General features: G+C 34.4%; 1 protein-coding gene across 4 annotated transcripts; it reads right to left on the bottom strand.

Moving 5' to 3' along the window:
* Nucleotides 1-1421: 1421 nt before the first annotated feature.
* On the bottom strand, nt 1422-18797 carry LOC121980457 (acyl-CoA-binding domain-containing protein 2-like). 4 transcript variants are annotated; one of them, XR_006111538.1, is made up of 8 exons: nt 18320-18797; nt 17451-17556; nt 17253-17362; nt 16675-16766; nt 10332-10429; nt 7922-8016; nt 7762-7823; nt 1805-1884 (listed from the first exon to the last, which is right to left on the bottom strand). XR_006111538.1 is itself a non-coding variant. In XM_042532493.1 (7 exons), the coding sequence occupies exons 1-7, from the start codon at nt 18745-18747 to the stop codon at nt 1788-1790; spliced, it is 993 nt and encodes a 330-aa protein (XP_042388427.1). In that variant the 5' UTR covers nt 18748-18797; the 3' UTR covers nt 1422-1787. The 4 variants fall into 4 exon arrangements, 3 of the variants coding, with proteins under 3 accessions (XP_042388427.1, XP_042388425.1, XP_042388426.1); XM_042532493.1 differs by lacking the exon at nt 7922-8016 and having other exon boundaries at nt 1422-1884; XM_042532491.1 differs by lacking the exons at nt 7762-7823; nt 7922-8016 and having other exon boundaries at nt 1422-1884.
* Nucleotides 18798-20596: the final 1799 nt, after the last annotated feature.

The raw sequence follows: 20596 nt of genomic DNA, 5'->3' as shown, positions 1-20596 counted from the left end.
AAACAAATGAATAAAGGATATAAAAAAAATAAGTGCCATCAGTGAAAACTAGCAAGTTACTTCTTTGAGAGCAAGTTAGGTTACTGAAAAAATAACTGCTATGTTTCTCTTAATATTGAACATGCCTTTGAGACCTTGGGTATATTAAGAAGGATTAACCAAGCATATGGCAGGTAAGTGTCTATCGTTGGGAGCATAAGGAACACAGTGATATAACGACTTGAGTAACTTAGAGATTGATACTTGATAAATTTAGGCCACTATTGCACTGAGCACGGAGAACTATTACTTAGGCCATACTCAAATAACTTTTGTATCTTACTCACCAATAAAATCATTTGATAAGATTAGATCAACTTGATAGAGATTATGATGACTATTTAGCCACTGGAGTCTAGATTGTAGTTTTTGCTTGAGGACATGCAAAGGTTTAAATCTGGGAGTGTGATGTACGTAGATTATATATATTTTTAAGTATTGTTTGATGTACATCTATTTGTATTTCATGAATATAATCTTTGTTTATTGCATTCTATTTCGTTATTATGTCATACTTCCACTCCTTTATTTGGATATTTACTTTTTGCTTGTTTTTTTATTGATATAACATAATTTGGAGTAAAAATTGAGTGAAAAGACACATTTAAACAATTTTGGAAGATCAACTAGAAGTAGTCATATACTGCAATGTTATCATGTTCCCTGGACAAAATCGAGGTAAAAAAAAAGTCAAAATGGACCCAAATTTTACCCACACAGTCATGGCTTGATAAGGGACAGGGCTATGGGAGTTTCAGGGCATTTCCATGCTACTACATGGCACAGTCGTGCCTTTTAGGCACGGTCGTCACAAAATCTAGACTACTGGGCCGATGAAAAGCAAAATAATCGTAATTTTCCGCTCAATTGAAGTTATGAGTCGAGTTAAGTCTCAAAATATAGATATCTTTAAAATCTACAACTTTACTTCGGACTCTAACCTAAGATATGACATAGTCGTGCCTCAAACCGTGCCACAAAGACACGATCGTGCATCTACATTCGGGCAGGAGCCGTGCCACAAAGACATATATGGACATTTTAGCATTGGTATATTCTAATTGTTTTATTGCCATTATGATAATTAATTGCATTCAACCATGCTAATGATAGTGCAGTACTAACAGCTACACCATTAGCAAACTATAAGCTAGCTTCGGTGGAAGACTCGCTCCCTCTAGTTATTCAATCATCCATATATGCAAAAGTCCTAACAAGTAAGCAAACCCAAGTGTTTAGCCATTTCAACCTGTGGAGTTGTTTGTATTAGGAGACTTGTTAGGTGTTTCAAATTTGAGCATATAGTGATTTGGAATAATAGATCACTTGTTAGGTTGGGCAAAGGAGTTTTTTAGACAACTCACTTGGGTGAAATCCGTAACTCGGTAAATACCAAAATATGATGTGTTATTTGGACAATAGGAAAATACAGTTTTGTAAAATATTGTAGTTTCGGGCCTATTATCAAGGACCGTAGCACAGCTAACTATGATAATGTGAGATTTAAATCTTGCCTGTACAGAATCTCAAAACCAAATAGATAACATAATAGGAGCCCATCATTGAACCTATAACAAGCATACAAGTTAAATATATGGAGGTCTACCCCATTTACCACAAGGTAGGTTGGTTATAAATGTAAAAGTATTAAAATCTTCTATGATCGTGAAATAAAAATGCTCAACTTGAACCCGTCATAAAAACCCATTGGGTTGCAAGATCAAGTGGTGAACTATCATCATTATCCTTCATATATGGATCAGCCTTGTGTTGGACGAGCAACATGCCAATTTCTTCCCTATCACACAACGCAGCATAATGAAGCGGCGTTTGTCCTTCAATATCCTGTTGTGAGATGCAGAAAAAAAAATGAGGTTCTGATAGGAAGCTCAGGATTTTTTTTAGGGTATTGCACTAGGAAACATACAGTGAGGCAGGAGAATTACGAATTAACAACTTTCATCACCACAAAGTTTACGGAGAAGCCTTCTAATAAATAGCCAATGAAGAAAAAAAATAGAGCCTTCTCCGAGTTTCCTAATCTGAAATCAATTGTTGAATAGCAGTGTTTCCAAATTGTACGATGGCTAGCCATACACAATTATCAAAACGTGCAAACCTTGATTTGAAGCAACAAGAGGAGACCAAGTTTAGTGACTATTAGTTAGGGCAACCTTGGTGCAAGCACTATAAAGGACTTTACTACAACTTGAATCAGTAAGTTCCAAAATCAGTGTATCAAATGTAAAATGAGCTGCAATTAACAGGAACCTCAAGTGGCATCAAATATTTACCAAAAAAAAAAGAAAAAGAAAAAAAAACTCAAAGCTTGAGTAATATCTCACTATAAAACATGAACAGTAAATATCAAACGCAATGCATTGTACTACATATCAGCTTTGGCAAAGAAGCCATTCTCAATATAACACCTTCATATCATGTGTTCTTTTTCTTAGAAAAGCTTTTCCATCAAGTGTTTGTTTCCTATCTATTTCTACCACTCACATTTCTCATGTTGAGACATATGCTGCTCTACAACAACAACAACAACAACCAATCCTTATCCCACAAGATGAGGTGGTCAGCTATAATCATTCTGCGTCATTGGGTTCTATCTCCTAATGTAATGTATCATCATTTATATTCAAATAAATTTTATCTTATTTTATTATTGTTAATCAAGTCTTTTTTTGTCTTCCTCTTCTTCGTTTAATATGCATATTTGTCATAACTTCATATCATCTAAGTGGAGCAAGTATTAGTCGACTAAGTGCATGGTCGTACCATTTTAAATGTGTCTTCCGGAATTTTCACTCAATAGGTGCAACCTTGACTTACAAACAGGATGGTTGAAATAAAGGAGAGCGTCGAGTGTTTTTATGTGATCGTAAAATAGCTTTAAAACTTAAAGGAAAGTTCTACAAAACAACGGTTAAACCTACTCAGTTATGTATGGCGTTGAATGCAAAAGATGATAATTGCATATATAAGGATGTTAAGGTAGATGTGTAGACATACGAGGATGGACAGAATAAAAAATGAGAGCATTAGAAAGAAAGTCAGAGTTGTATCTATTATGACACATTTGTGAAAACAAATACGCAGATCAAACAAGAAAGAGGAAGACAAAAAAAAAGACTTAGTTAGTAACAATAAAATATGATAAAATTTATTTAAGTATAGATGATGATATAATAGAGGATAGAGTCTCATGTCATAGAAAGATCCATATAGCCAACTCCACCTATTGGGATAAAGCTTGGTTATTATTGTTATAGGGCAACCTCGACTTTCTCTCTAATATTTTAATTTCTTATTGTATTCATCCTTGTATGTCTACACATTCACCTTAATATTCTCATCTCTGCAATTCTCATTTTTTTGTTTATATGCGCAAGTCATAGTCTAACATTCAGCTTCATATAATATAACAGCTTAACCGTCATTTTGTAAATTTTTCATTTAAGTTTTAGAGGTACTTTACGATCACAAAGAACACTTGAAACTCTTTTTCATTTCAACCATATATTATATGTATGATATCTCTCTCAATTCCTCCATTCTTTTACAAAAAATGAGCATAAATACTTAAGACTATCAATTACAAACAATTCGTCATTTTCTATCTTAACAATTATCTTATTGCAACAGCAACAACCAATTCTTATCCCACTAAGTGAGGTCGGCTGGATCCTTTTACGCTATTGAGCTTTATCTCCTACTATATCATCATTATCTATACTTAAATAAATTTTATCTTATTTTATTTTAATGATTATCTCATTACATCTAATATTTTTAAACTTAAATTTCATAGATTCTGTCTTTACTCTACTAATTCTAAAACCTTTCACTTATAGCATTTCCCGCAAAATTCAAGTTTAGCATTTCCTCCTTCACGTGTCTCATTTACCAAAATAATATCATCTGCAAGCAACATACATACTATACATACTGTATTTTGGATGTGTCTAGTGAGTTCATCCATGGTTAGTATAAAAAGATAGGGACTTAAGCTAATCTTTGATGCAATCTTATCTTTATTGGAAACGCTTCAGTTAATCCGCCGAAGTCTTACATTTTTATACATATACTTAATTAGTTCAATATACGTTATACAAACACCTCTCTATATAATTTCCCTTGAAACTCTATTATAAGTTTTTTCTATGTCGATGAATACTATGTGTAAATCTTGCTTCTGTTCCCGATATTTTTCAATTAATTGTTTAAGAAGATGTATAACTTCTATTGTCGGCATTCCAAGCATAAATCTAAATTGATTTTCTATAACCATGGTCTCCTTAGTCTTTTTTTTCTATTACTCTTTCCAAAAGTTTCATAATATGACTTGTTACCCCTATAGTTTGAATAATTTTGTACGTCTCTTTTATTCTTATATAAGGGAACTAGATTATTTACCATCCACTAATAAGACATTTTTAATTTTCAATATCAATTTGAATAACTTTGTAAGTCATTCAATACTTTATTTCCAAAGACACTTTCATGCCTCTATTCGAATATCATCTGATTAAACTGTTTTTCCATTTTGCATCCCATTTAAAGCTTACTCTGCTTCTGAAATTTTGAATTCTACAATAAAAAAAAAAAAAAATTCTATTCTCATTTGACCTAAAGACCCTACCTAGTGGGATAAGGCTTGGTTGTTCTTGTAGTACTTATTTGACCTAAGTTAAGTTAGTTATCTAAATCTTCATTAAAAAAGTTGATAAAAATATCTCTTTGCATCTGCTACTGTATACACCAAAATTTTGAGAGAAAATTTCAGTCATTCAGATTTTGATGCTCCTTTTGACAAAACAAGAAAATATTGTTTCACAAGTTACCTGGCAATATCTTCTTTATAAACCACATCATTACAAACATATAGAATTCCATGTACTTTGTAAGCTTTTCTTTTAAACTGAACATTGGAAACCTCAGCCAAAAAAAGCATATCTAACCATCACACTAACTGACAGATAACGTATTAATTGATGGGATTTTCTGTATGCTTTGTGCCAATTAATGTGTATAATTAGATGTCAATCAGCAAACCATTTCCAATGGCTATTCATCATGTTTTTGATTCCAACTTCAAATTTCAAAATCTTACGACCTCCACTATATGGCCTAAAATAAAACACATACCTGTCTTGTTTCATTTGATGTAACAGTTTCGCAATCCCCTTAACCAAAAACAAGAACACAGTGTCAAACAACTTATCACATATGGTCCTGGAAGAGCATCTTCTTGTTTTTAATAAAGAGTCATTACAAGTTTGTCTTGAATTTGTAAAGGTGTCTTCCAACATGGTCATCTGTTGATTTTAACTAATTGCCAGAAACTAAACAACATAACATTCATTTTATCCAATTAAGTCAGTGACATTTGATGTCAGGTGTTGTACTATGCTGACACTCACAAGGCACAAATTGTGCCAACATGCTTCTAGTCTAGTAACAATTCATAAAATTAATTTAACTTATAGTTTTAATTAATAGTTGTAACAAATTTATAAAGTTATAACTAACACTTGGTTTGAAAAGTTATTACTATTTTATTATTATTAACCTCCAATTTCAAATGCCAAGGACAACAAATATCAGCTTCCCATGAACCCTTCTCAACTCAACCTCATTATCTTCCAAAGCTTCTTCACTCCAAAGATCACCTCTAGTTGCTTAGGTGACCTGAGGGCTCTCCTTGGACTCCTTCATTGCTCCTCCCATGGCCTATTGGTCCAATACAACTAATCAAGCTCTGAATTTGACCAATACATGTTAACACAGAAAATCTCAATAGACATTAGGTTTTGATTGGCCTAAGCAGTTCCACTACAGCTTACTCAAGTTATTAGTTTCTAGAGTTTCGGTTTTGGTTGCTGAGCAAAATATTATATTTCACCCATGAAGATCAGAGCAATATTTCAACCCTCATGAATAATTCATATACAAGGACTAATTACCTAATTGATTTTAAAAATCAAAATTTCGTATTATGGTAAAAAAGCATGTTGTCTTAACCATCACAAGAGCAAAATACTAATACTTCTTTTATATACTACTACTGCATTTATAACTTTTATAATTAAAATTCAGTACTAGCTGTAAAAGAGAAAGAGACCATATATTTCTCTACCTAATAATCCACTTACATATAGGTATTTATATACATAAGGAGGGAAAAAAGATCCTATAATTATGGTATATCTATCAATCATTAATTACAATCAATCACAATCCCTATAATCAAGATAATCTAAATCAATTATAATCCATACAATTAAAGAAATCTTCAGAAGTATTCAACATTCCCCCTCATATCTAGCTTGTCATAAAGCTCCTAGTGCTTTAATGAAAACATTGACAACTTGGTTGGATGATGATGTGAATGGAGTGGCATTTTTCAGGCTCATTACACACTCACGAATAAATTAACAGTCAACCTCAATATGCTTAGCCCTCTCATGAAAAACTGAGTTACTTGCAATGTGAATAGATGATTGATTATCACAGTACATTGAAAGTGGTTCATTGTAGGTGAACCCTAATTCTTCATACAGATTCTTCAGCCAGTGTGAGGCATGGCTGTATACTCAACTTCGACAGTCGACCTAACAACAACAATTTATTTCTTATTTCGTCATGTTACTAGATTTCCCCCTACATAAGTACAATATCGAGAAGTGGACCGTTTGTCGGTCTTAGATTCAGTATAATCGACATCAAAATAAGCTTCGATCTTTAAGTATCCATTTCTCTTAAAATGACAACCCTTCTCCAGAAGATTTCTTAATGCACTTAAGAATCCTGATAGCGGCATTACAGTGAACTTGCTTCGTCTTATCCATAAAACGACGGATTATTCCAAGTACAAAAGAGATGTCAAGTCTCGTTACTCTTAAGTAGATGAGTTCCCAACAAGCTATCTATATTTTGTCTTATTCTTAAAGAACTCTCCAGTATCATCCCAAATACTAGAATTGATATCCATAGGCGTATCAACCAGCTTCGTTCTAAGCAATCCAGTTTCTTTGAGTAAATCTGTAGTATACTTCCATTGACATAATAAAACTCCAAATTTGTTAAAAGCAATTTTAATTCCCAAAAAATAGTTACAACATCCCATATCTCTCGTCATAAAGTATTGTTGCAAATACTTCTTAGTTTCGTCTATCCCACATATATTACTACTGTGGGATATTAGGATGTCATCAACATAAATAAGCTCATTCGTGCTCTGTCATATAAACACAAGATGATCTGATTTGCACTGTTTGAAGCCAACAACACTGATTATATTATTGAATTTATCAAACCAGACTCTGGGGCTTTGTTTAAGACCATAAATAGCATTTTTAAGTCTGCGAACTATAGTAGCATTCTCCCCTAAGTAACATACCCTGAGGTTACTCCATAAACACAGTCTCGTGCAAATTGTCATAAAGAAAGGCATTCTTCACATCTAGTAGATACATTGGCCAAGATTGGTTGACAACCAAGGAGAACATAACTCTAATAGAATTCAAGCGAGCAGTAGGAGAGGTCTCAAAGAAATCATCATAAGTCTATATAAATCCTTTAGCCACCAGACAAGCTTTGTAAACCGTCAGCTTTAAATTTCAGAGTAAATACCCAATGACGGGTAACAATATTAACAGAAGATGGTGCAGCCACTAGCTCTCAAGTACCACGAGAGATAAGGACAGGCATTACCTCATCCATTGCAGTTCGCCAAGCCGAGTATTGAGAAGCCTCGGAGTAGGAAGTTGGAATTTCTGTAGATGATAGAAAACAGCATAAACGCGGAATGCAAGACCAAGGTAATCAAACAAAATATGATTAGACAAAGGATGAGTAGTGCAAGACCGAATACCTTTACCAAGAGCAATAAGCAGATCAATATTAAAGGGGCGAGCATCAGGATTTGCAAGATGAATCTAGTTCTGGCTAAGCACGCCTTGTGTACACCTACAATGGTTTAGGAGACGACACATCTATAGTGGAAGACATGGATAGTGGGATAGGTAATAGAGATGCTAATGTATCATGTGACTAAACTACCGAGGGAAAAGTAAGGTTGGGACTAAAAAAAAACGTAACATCAGCATAGGTGTAACTGTGTTTTATGAGTGGGTAACAATGATATCCTATCTGTGTGCGAGAATATCAAAGCAAGATGCATTTAATAGAGCGAGGAGACAATTAAGTCAAACTAGGAGTAAAATTATGAACAAAACAAAAATAACCAAATATGCAAGGAAACACAAAGAAAAGAGATTTGTCAGGATGAAAACAAGAGAAGGGGATATCCCCATGTAACACAATAAAAGACATCCTATTTATGAGAAAGCAAGCTATGAGTACAACATCACCCCATAAAAACTTAAAAACATGCGTGTGACAAAGAAGAGTATGAGTTACGTCTAAAATATGACGGTGTTTGCGTTCATCAACTCTATTTTATCAGGAAGTGTATGGACAAGAGGTTTGATAAATTATGCTATAAGAATTATAAAATGTAGACGCTGTCTTCTGAACTCAAGTGTATTATAGACACGAAGAATGCACAAAGAAACAGAATATTAGAGGTTTTATTTCATTATAAAATGATGTTAACACATCAAAAACCTCACTCCTATTTTTGAATAAATATAACTAAGTCATGAGAGAATAACCATCGACAAAAATTATAAAATAATGAAAACCTCCTCTCGACTCAACTCTAATAGGTCCCCAAACATCACAATGAACAAGTTCAAAAGCAAAAGAATTCCGTTTATCAACTCTAGAAGGAAAAGAAATACGATGATGTTTGTCGAACTCACAGTAGACGGAATAGGAACTAAACTTTTGAGAGAGATAGAAGATGGGTAACCTAGACAACAATGTTACTAATAAGGAGACGCAGTTGCTGAGAGTGCCCGGAGACTTATAGGTGTAACTGAATCCAGATAGTATAAGTCATCACTCTCATGTCATCTACCAATTATCCTCTTCATGCAGGTTCTGAATAATACAATAAGATGGATAAAAAAATACAGAACAATTATATGTTTTTGTTAGCTAGCTTATGGACAGTAAACTAATAGAAAATTTAGGTGCAAAGAGAACATTATCAAGAGTGATATTTGAAGTGAGTCTGACAACACCTCTTCCCGTAATCGGAGAATAGGTACCATTGGCTAGACAGACAGGGGATAAAGATGAGAAAACAAAAGAGTAAGAGAAAAAAGACTTGTTATTAGTAATATGAGCCGACGCACCGAAATCCAACATTTAAGACTTATCACAAGACATAGCAAATGCATCTAGAGAGGATGAGGCGGTCATAGCAAAGGGAATGATAGAGAAAAGCAAAGCAATTTCTCATAATCAGTACGAGAAATAGAGAACATGTCATCATGACCGCAGTGTCTGGTGATGGAGTCAATAGTTTGGTAGATGCATTATTAGCCCAATCAGGCTTACCAAACTTTGTCCAACACTTCTGAGAGACATGGTTGGAATGGCCACAATGAACACACGAACAACTAGTCCTTGTGGTATAAGTTCCACGACCATGACCACGACCACGACTACAACTACTATTACAACCCCGAAAGAACCCACAATCGCGAGCAGCCAAAGCCGAAGTATCGGAAGATGAGGAAAAATTGATGCCAGGACGACCCATGGTCACACAAATAACCCAAGGCAAAAAAGACGTTAGCGCAGAAATCGACAGCACAGGACGTCGGTACCGAAATCTACAAAAAAAGGACGTCGGTGCCGAAATAGGTAGCACAGGGCATCAATGCTAAAATCGGTAGAAAAAAACGTTGGTGCCGAAATCGACAGAAAAGGAAGTCGCCGTCGAAATCGACAATAGCAGTAGGAGGCGGTAGCAGCAACAGGGGACGACAGGAAAATTAGGTGAAGGAGAACCTGACTTTGATATCATATAAAAGAGAGAGACCATATATTTCTCCACCCAATAATTTGTTTATATATAGGTATTTATATACATAAGGAGGGAAAGATGATCACATAATTATGGTATGTCTATCAATCATTAATTACAATTAATCGCAATCCCTATAATCAAGCTAATCTAAATCCATCATAATCCTTACAATTAGGGAAATCTTCAGAGGTATTCAACACTAGCATTTCCAGGAATGGTGTCAATTGCCACAACAAAATGCATTCATGATTAATATGGATGATGCAAAGAGTGACACACTTGAACTTGCATAACACTGCAGCCTCTGCAACATAGCTACATTTATGAGAAAGATAAAAACCTTAGCATTCACATCTGCATTCTTGTCAAGAAGTGTTTGCACAACATCTATATGTCCACGATCTACAGCCCAATGCAAAGGAGTCCTTCCTTCACTGTCTGCAATCGACAAAGTGCATATTTACAATTTCAAATGACCAAAAACATTAAATGCACAAATCCACAAACGTCAACTAGAGCTCCTTCAGCTATGATATTCTAATGGAGAGGTTGAAAATTTCAATGAAAGGAAACCATTGGTTGAAAATTTTGATGCAGAAAATAAATAGACAAAACACAACTATGAAGCATGTCATGTCCAAATCAAGCTTTGATAGAAGCCCAATAGTGAATTAGGATGTACCAAAGTGCTGTTGGTCATTAGATACTAAGTTTTCTAGAAAATTGCTTGAATACCAAAGGTTACCAAAGTGCTCTTGGCCATTCACTAGTCACCACACAGCACAGTTGTCATGTTAGCAATTTGGATCTTAGGATTTTATAATCCTACAATTCTAATTTACTATGTAAATCTCAAGTAGGATCTTACTTGGGCTAGGATCTCTGGAACCAACAATTCAATTCAATGTTTCATCATTGTTTCAAGGTTGGAACTCGGTTTGCAATATTATGACTGTATAAAATAAACTTACAATCACATAGGCATTTAAAACATTCAACGAAAAGTAGTCATCTTTTTTATACCATCTCATTTTGAATAATCTGAGAAACCTTTCTAATTTCCATGTAGAGAAAAAAATTAATCTTTCCCATTATCATATAGTTTAAAAAAGTTAAATAAAAAATATTTTATCATGCCAAGACAAACATTATAGTTAAATTTAGAAAAATGTATGAGGCTTAACTAACTTAACCTTTCAGTCATATTTCATTATTCATTCTTTTTCTACATGAATAATACATTTTAGATATTAAAATTATAAAAAAATAAATAAATGTTCATAATACTAATATAAATTGAAAGTTAGTATATATTGTTGGTGCAATCATCCATCTGGTGGTTGAGTCCAACCATATTGTTTTAATATGTTTGGCAAAGGTTTTATATTATTGTACTCACGTTGTGTGTCAAATATATAGCTGTGAGTTTTGTTGACACATTACAAGTGCAATGAGAAAGTCCAATAGGAGTTTGGTAGCAGTCCAAGTGGATTGAGGGCAATCACACATTTGCCAAAAGAAGTCCCGCTAGTACTAGCAAATATAAAAAGGCCAACAGATGTTAGTAAAAGTCCATATGGATTGAAGTCGATCAGACATTTAGCAAAGGAATCCCACGGGTATAGATAACCATCATTTTGTCACGATATTTTGACTCATATATGATTACCTTTTGATCTCCTTTAATTTCATGTTTATATGACATTTCATGAGTTGCATTTATTTTTGGACTTAATTGCAATTTATCTTTAATTTACGATATTTGATGCTAATATTTGAATGTGGTCTTATAGGTGATCAAAAGAATCATGGACCGAGCCAGATCGAACCAAATGGAGCTCAAATCTAGGTTTAAATGAAGAGACCAAGCTTTGGAACAATCTGGATTGCCCATCCAAGATTTGAGGAGATCTGATCCATTCATCATGATCTGATCCATCCAACTTAAGAAAAAAGAAATCAGGACCCTTGATTTAGATCAGTGCCTTTGGACCGGATTTAGAGGGACATCTATCGTTGGATCAGATTTGAAGAATTCTCAGCCATCCGTTCAGATCTGGGATTGATTCAAAAGCCGAAGAGAAGCTACAGAAACATGGTCGCGATTCTTGATGGGGGAGGCACACGAGAACAGAGCATCCTTCTTTCTTCTTTAATCGCCAGCCACCTCCTTCCTTCATCTCCCGATTGTTAGATGATCATCGCCTTCTCCACCTTCAACCGCCGCCGGCCATCATCCTCCTACCATCGGCCTTCATCTCTTCCTCTCCAAATTGGGAGAGGAGCTTCCTCTTCTGCCTCCATCTCATCCGCTGCCAACGCCAACCATCTTCAAATGCCAGCAGATTCACTGCCACCATAGCTCCTTCCGAACAGCTTCTTCTTCATCTGATTCCACAACAAGATCCGGCCACATTCATTCCTCCACATATCTGGACATCGGCCTCCTTCTCCGATTTGTCCTTCTACCATCATTCGAAACCCATAGCTCCTTCCACATATTTGTCTCCGATCAACTGCATTCAGATCTAATAGCATCATTTTCATCAGCGAACATAGGTTTAATTAGTTGATGAGTGTTTCAATCATTTGATTCTGTATATGAGTTCATTGTAAATTGATTGTAATTGATTAATTCTCCATGATTAGGATTCCATACATCAAGGTTTAATTAGTTGATGCTTGTCAAATGTTTGATGAACAGAGCATCTTCTTTCTCCTTTAATTGCCCGCCACCTCCTTCCTTCATCTCCTGATTGTTAGACGATCATCACCTTCTCCACCTTCAACTACAGCCGGCCATCATCTCTTCCTCTCCAGATTGGGAGAGGAGCTTCCTCTTCTGCCTCCATCTCATCCGCCGCCAACGCCAACCATCTTCAAACGCCAGCTGATTCACCGCCACCATAGCTCCTTCCGGACGGCTTCTTCTTCATCTGATTCCACAGCAAGATCCGGTCACTTTCATTCCTCCATAGATCTGGACACCGTCCACCTTCTCCCGATTTGGCCTTCTACCATCATTTGGAACCCACGGCTCCTTCCACATATTTGTCTCCGATCAACTGCATTCAGATCTCACAGCATCATTTTCATCAGCGAGCATGGGTTTAATTATTTGATGAATGTTTCAATCATTTGATTGTGTATATGAGTTCATTGTAAGTTGATTGTAATTGCTTGATTCTCCATGATTATTATTTCATACATCAAGGTTTAATTAGTTGATGCTTGTCAAATGTTTGATGAAATTCCTGAACACATTTTCATTGCTTTGGTTGATTGCAATCTAGACTAGTGTTAACTTTCTTATTGTTACTTAGTGTTGAATTGCTTGCTATGTTGCTATTTTGTTAGGTGGTTAGGTGCTCGTAGATTAGATTAGCTTAGCATGTGTTGCTTACGGTTTTATGAATTTCCTTACAATGTAGTTTAGCAAGGTTCAGTCTTATTAGTTGCATTACCTCATGCTTATCATTATTTTCTTCATGTTAGAGTAGTTTACATTCTTATCAATTGTGTTGATTATTCTCTATTGTCCTTAGATTTAGAATCACAAAACCCAACCCCAACTCCAAATAAACTTGATCTTAAGATTAGAATTCACCGGCTACATTCCTTGATAGAAACGATCATGGTCATTCCCTACACTGCATTTGTGTAGTTAGGGAGTTCAGTATTTTATTGTTTGTAAACGTATCACGACAATATGTTCTATCAGTAGCAGTCCAAGTGGATCGAGGATTGATCACACATTTACCAAAAGAAGTCCCGCCAATACTAGCAAATATAAAAAGTCCTATAGGTGTTAGCAAAAGTCTATAGGGATTGAAGTCAATCAGACAATTAGAAAAGGAATCCCACGAGTATTGATATAAATCTAAGTGGGTCGAGGTTGATCAGACAATTGACAAAGAAAGACTGGAATGTAAGGCTTTTTGGCAAATAAGTAGTCTCAGTAGGTCAAGGTGGACTAGATGGAAGACCTAGGGGTGAAGCCTCTTGATAAATAGAAGTCACAGTAGGTGGATGATGACTAGGCACTTGACATGGAAAAAGTTTAGGTGGTAATCTCTTGACGTGTGAGCTATGAGAGAGAAACGTGGATAGTTCTCTTACTTAGGCAAGGAGTTAACTATGAAACAAGTGTTTCAATATCAAAATGAACGAGTCAACTAGTCAACAAGTCAATTGACTATTCGTCTAGTTGACCAAGATATGCAATAGAAAGGTTTGTTCCAAGTTCAGTCAATACTAAATCTAATAGTAATTCAATCAACTTAATAATGTAAGTCCAAAATAGTGCAATCATTAAACAAAACAACATATGGTTTGTAATTGACTGCACAATTATTAAACAAAACAACATATGGTTTGTAATTGATTGATGATGGAAAAACAATTGACATGGACATGTGAAAGAGACATTAGAAGATTCGGACAAGGATAAAGTAGAATCTAGATCAGTCTAGTGGTGAGCAGATGATATAATTAGCAGATGAGAACATTGTGATCCAAGGGAACTAATCATAAAGTCAACTAATGCACAACAGAAGAATGGGTCGAGATCCAAGTGAACTGGACAAGATCCAAATAATCATGTCAAAGTCCGATCTAATTTTGTAGACTAAAGTTGAAGCAGCAATAGTCGCTGCAAATAGTGTTCTGAGACCAAAATGGATTAGGATTATAAAAGACTTATGGTGGCCTACTTCACTCTAAAATACCAAGTCAAGACAACTCAACCAGAGCATATCATAAACACCCATAAGCATTAGGTAACAACGAGTGCTCCATCTACAACAAGAATTTCTGATTCTCAAGTTCACCATTATTATTCCTTTAGTTTCACAGTTTTATGCCTTATACTTATTGATGTTTTCCTGTTTTGATTTTAAAGTTTAAGGTCTTTATCTTCAAGCATCATATCCTTATTATCTCAGTTATTTATTTTGAAAAAGGTTTGATCACCCTAGACAATTTTTGAGGAGAAATAATGTGACTTTTCGAGAGATGAGTCACCTTACGAGTCCATAGGGCACAGAGTAGGAACCCAAGATTTTGAATCTAATAAATACTTGTGTGTGTCTAATTTTCTTTCTTATTGGACTCAATTTTCATAATGAATCTTTTTAACTTGTATTCCCACTGTGCGAATTATTCAAAAAAATTATTAACATTAAAAATTTCCACTGCATTTTTCAAAATTTTGAAAACACTTAATTACCATTGCATTTTTTAAAAATCTAGAAAATATTTACTCCAATAAAATTTTAAAACAAATTTTGATTTTAATATTCAAATCCCCCTCTAGCACTCACGATCTTACATATATGATAGTCTCTATCATTCTATACTTCAATCATATGATCTAATCAAATGAACCTATCATCATTCCTATGTAGGATCTACAACTTTGATTATAATAGTACACCACAATAGACATGATACATACACAAAGAAACACTAGGGTAAAAACTCACATATCAATTCAATATAAGTTCATTTTGTTATGACAGAGTAGAGGGGGAATATATTATGCACAAAACTATAGCTAAAGGGAGAGTTGAATAAATGAAGAATGAGAAGCTAAAATTCATAAGTTCATAGTTATGCTAATATTCCCTTGAAGCATATAATTATTCTTCTTTAAGTTCCTTTATACAAGAAACTCATCTAGGAAATTGTTGGCATATCATCTTGAAATGGAGCATTGATGCAAGCCTACTTTAAGGGATCATTTAGATTTAATCAAGGTCAAGTGTATACTAAATGCCACCATAATCAGATCAATGAAGCTATGAGTAGCCATCATTAAAATTCCATGAAGAAAATAGGGCAAGCTGAGGATTATTCAAAACACTAAAGCACATGGAGAAAAATAATGTAGGAATATTCATTTGCAGACTAGCAAAGTACAACATAGTTCAAGCATCTATCCCCACTGCAATTGAATTTCTATCAGCTAGTAAGGTTTAAATGTTCTTGGCCATTGCCTTCCATGATGTCCAAAATACAACTGGCCAATTCAATTTGGCCAACTTACAGTCTAACATATACAAGATGGCCAGTCTAAATTTTAGCAAATTTTGGTTAAATTTAGCAAATTTACAAGTTCCTAAGCAACTTAATGCAATGGGAAGCATGAAATGGTGCAATTGGCAGGAAAATCATGGAGCTACCACAATCAAATAGTGTAAAGGAACATAGACTAACATAAAACCATGAAGCTTCATGTCAAATGTATCCCCTCATGAGAATCTAAAGAGAACAAGTGGTTCCATCAAGTCAATATTAATTGATCTGGTAGAGACATTGACTAGAGTGGTGTAGAGGTCTTCTCTTGGGATCAAATCCAAGTTCACCAATTTTGCCTAAAAACACATAGACAAATTTCCTCAAAAGTGAGGAATTGTCGGTCTGCAAATAATTTTATCACATATCTTTCCCCAACAAACAATTCTTACAATCTAAGAAGTTCCATGACACTATTATGCATTAAAAGTTTAATAATTATGATACAAACAACAACAACAACAACAATCAAACCTTATTCCACTAGGTGGGGTTGGCTAATGATACAAACAAACAAATGAAAAGTAAGTTTAATGTTTTTCTTGAATATATTTTATTTTGATTCACACTAAATACAAAGCTCTAGCATCTACTTAAGTGCCACAAACCTCTTGAATTTACTGAAGCACCATTTGCAACACGTGTTAATAGCTCACCAAGTTTTCCTTCTCTAGCAAATACATGTATAGCCTCCAATTTCCTGTAGACCAAAAACATTAGTCATAAAATGCAAGGTTAAATAGCACACACATAAGGATCATGAGAAGAGTATTTCACTGCTCAAGTTGGACCACATGGATAATAGCAAGTACCATTTACAATCGCACCTATCTCCTAGATGTTATAAACAAGCAACATCACAAATAATGCAGTAGGGGATCTGCTGGATACAATCATGAGTCTCAAGGGATGAAGTGTGAAAGTAGTAACATTATAGGTTTCTATCACAAGCACAGATCATTAGTCTAATGAAGAAACAAAATAACACTACCAACAAAAATACTATGATTAGAAACATTTGTAATCAATATAACATACGCTACAAACAAGAATAACAACATAAAAAAGATCATCCAACATCACTATATCAGAAGCATCAACATGTTTTGTAGAACAAAAGGCAAAATCTTAACTGTATCCACACAACATATCAAATATAGCATCCTGAAGAGATAAAGAAACTTACAAATCAACCTCTGACATTTCTTCATGGACAAAGCTACTAAAAACTGGTCCCATTGACCCCTTTGCAGTGGAACCAGATGGCATACTCTCATCATCATCCCCTTTCTGTGGCTGGGTGATTTATTATAAGAAAATTAGTACACATTTGTAGATTTGAATTTTCTATAAGAAAAGAAAGAGTAGAAATTTAAGAACTTGCTTTGGTAGAGTGATCTGCCCAAGAAGGATACAACTCATTGATTATCACGATGTACTTCTGCATAGCATCTTCAGGAGGCATAGTACCCAATCTCTGCCATGCATTCCTTGAAACATCACCCAGATGCTAAATATCAAAAAAGAGCCAACTAAACATAAAAACAGTAGAACTAAGAGTAGAATAGAATGACATGTAGGGATAAAGAAGTATGATCAAGAACACAGAACCAAGTATATAACTGTGCCAGAAAAACGTAGAACTATAACTTGTCTAATAAAATTTTTCACTCAATCTACATATGGGAGGCACACAATGTTGACTAAATCACCTATTACAGTAACCCTATATGTTTCTTATGTTATCAACAATTTCTCCACCAATCTCCCTTTACAATTTAAAGATCCGAGATATAAGAACTTTGCTGAGGTTTTTGTCCATCCTTCCTCGCTATAGCAAATTCTTTGGCCACATTTTCCAACATGCATACTTAGTACTGAATACCTCCTACATAAACTATTTATTTTTCAAAACATTTATTCCACAATTAAAGTTGAATTAATCCCAAGAAACGTATCATCAATGAAAACATATCATTATAAACAGCATTCATTACAAAGATTCATCAGTTATCACTAAGAAACTACATTAGAACAAAAATTTGATCATTTCTGAAACTCTAGTACCATTATAAACTAACAAGACACAGTCCACAATATAAAGCTATCAAGTAACTACCATTGTGTATTTGAATGTACTATCCTGGTTAGATCACAACCTTAATGGCACAGAAATATCCTTCATCAGAAAGAAAATTTGAATACAATCAGCTGAAGCACAAGTGAACAAGAAAGAAATCCTCGTAGACATACCATTTGGCACGGGCAGTCAGTTTGAGAGCAGAAGGCTGCGGAACAGTGCACGGCCCCTCAGTCGCAATCTTGTACAACCCATACAACTGCAACTGCACATCATTCGACACCTTTGCTGAATCTTTGTCAGCGGCTGTCGCGGCCACGAAAGCGGTGGCGGCAGCGAAGGCATCATCCAACTCCGTGGACTCAATACCTTCCCAGTCACTGTCTTCCTCCAAAAAACTCTCATTTTCCTTCTCCAACTCCCTGGCACCTTCCCTGACGTCCTCGCGGCGACCTAGGGAGTCCGGCGTCAGGTCACTCTCGCGGACGACCTTGAGATTGCCCTCCTTGAAGGAGATGAAGACGGAGATCAGCTTGGCGATTAGAAAGGAGAAGACGAGGCCGATGATGACGGCCTGGCAGAGCTCTAACCAATCCCCCATGTCGAGATCGATGGATCAACAACCCCAGGAGAAGGGGATGCAAAATCGAGGGATTCAATGGGCCGTTTATCGAGCAACGAACATAGAAAGGCATGGACGAGCTGGGCCGTCCGGTGAGGGCCTCCGCCTGGCCTGTTTAGATTAGTGTTGGCCTACGAATAATTTTTAAAATATATATATATATATATATATATATATATATATATATATATATATATATATATATATATATATATATATATATATATATATTTATTTATATATTAAATAAAGACTTTTTTATAATTTTTTAAAATTTTTAAATAAACAAATTAATTAGTAAAAGGTAACCAGCTTAATCCTTGGATCACCCCTAAATATTTTTCAAAAAAAGATAGTCTGATGTACGAAACTCCCGTCATGTGGAGTTCCGAGAAAGGATTCATTATACGCAGCCTTACTTACTTTTTGTAAAATGTTATTTTCAGAATTTGAATCCGTGACTTTTTGATCATATAATAATAATTTTACCGTTACGCTAAAATTCTCCTTCAATATTTTTCACCAATAATAAATTAGAAATTACTCACGATAGATAACCTATCAATCTAATATTCAGATCAATCGTTTATTATAAAAATTTAATCATTAATTTATCAAAATTAAAACTCGATCTTTATAATTTAGAAATAGAAAACATCCTAAAGTGCATTTGGTACATACTAATTTAACAGAAGATGCATTTGATAATAAAAAAATTATGATTTATTGGAGTACTTACTAATTTTACTTTTGGTATACTTGTCCCACTCATCTAGTCATAAAACAAGATGTGAATGATTACAAACTAAATTTTTCTCTTCATATTTATCTTATCTTCCAAACTAAATTTTCTTTTGTATATAATTAAATCTCTCTTTCACAAGTACACATTTGTAACTATGCTTACCTATCAAGATTTCTCGTCATCTAACACTTTCCTATGCAAAATAATACTCTCGTGCTATTATAAGTCACGGGAAAATAATATTCGATTACTGTCATAGACATGTGAATGATTCAATTACGATTTGTTATATACAACTTATTTTTTTATTTATGCTAGCTAAATAAAACTAAATTTATTTACTTATGTTGAAAATTAAAATTTTATTAACTCTCAAAAATTATATTATCCAACCATATAAATAATACTGCATCTAAAAAATACTTATCTAATATTCTAAAATGGAGAGGAAAGGGTGGGAAGGGGGGAAACCATTTAAATAATAATAATCATATAATAAAATGTCTAAAGATTAGTTGGTGGATGAATAACTTGATTATGTTGATACAATTGATCCATAGTTAAGATTGATTTAGTATATATAGTTGAATTTTGATATTTGATCAATATAATTGATAGTTGAACAAGATGTCAAGTGTGTCAAGATTATTTAATATTTGATAATGGAGAAGTTTAAAAGGGTCACCATAGAAATCCACTAGACATAAGTTAGATCACTTTAAAGGGTTCGGATCGTATTCACGTGTGCAACTTACAAATAAGCTCACCTAATAGGAATAATTATATCCAACAATCTCCCACTTGGACTATATGTGAGTTATATATGAAATACAAGTAAAACTTTAGTTGATATCAAACTTTATTGGTATAAAATACCCCTGTAAATAATTTGATCCATTAACTTCATTGGTATAGGACTAAAGAGGTCATAGCTACTATATATGATCGTAACAAGCCCCAACAGTAATCACAATACCAATGTTATTAATGACATAGATCAAGATGTGGATGCGTAAAGTGGAAATTACATGAAATGTGATCAATATATGTCAATTTCCAATTGATCCTAAGATGACCTCAAAA

The sequence above is a fragment of the Zingiber officinale genome, chromosome 5A (genome assembly GCF_018446385.1).
Source record: "Zingiber officinale cultivar Zhangliang chromosome 5A, Zo_v1.1, whole genome shotgun sequence".
Classification (NCBI taxonomy): domain Eukaryota; kingdom Viridiplantae; phylum Streptophyta; class Magnoliopsida; order Zingiberales; family Zingiberaceae; genus Zingiber; species Zingiber officinale.
Note: the sequence above shows the minus strand (reverse complement) of the source record. Positions and strands in the feature narration are given on the sequence as shown.

Coding starts and splice junctions, on each gene's coding strand:
- LOC121980457 (XM_042532491.1), bottom strand. CDS start 18,747: ATGGGGGATTGGTTAGAGCTCTGCCAGGCCGTCATCATCGGCCTCGTC. Junction 17,557..18,319: donor CTGACTGCCCGTGCCAAATG/GTATGTCTACGA, acceptor TGATGTTTCAAG/GAATGCATGGCAGAGATTGG. Junction 16,767..17,252: donor GAAATGTCAGAGGTTGATTT/GTAAGTTTCTTT, acceptor TTTGGTCTACAG/GAAATTGGAGGCTATACATG.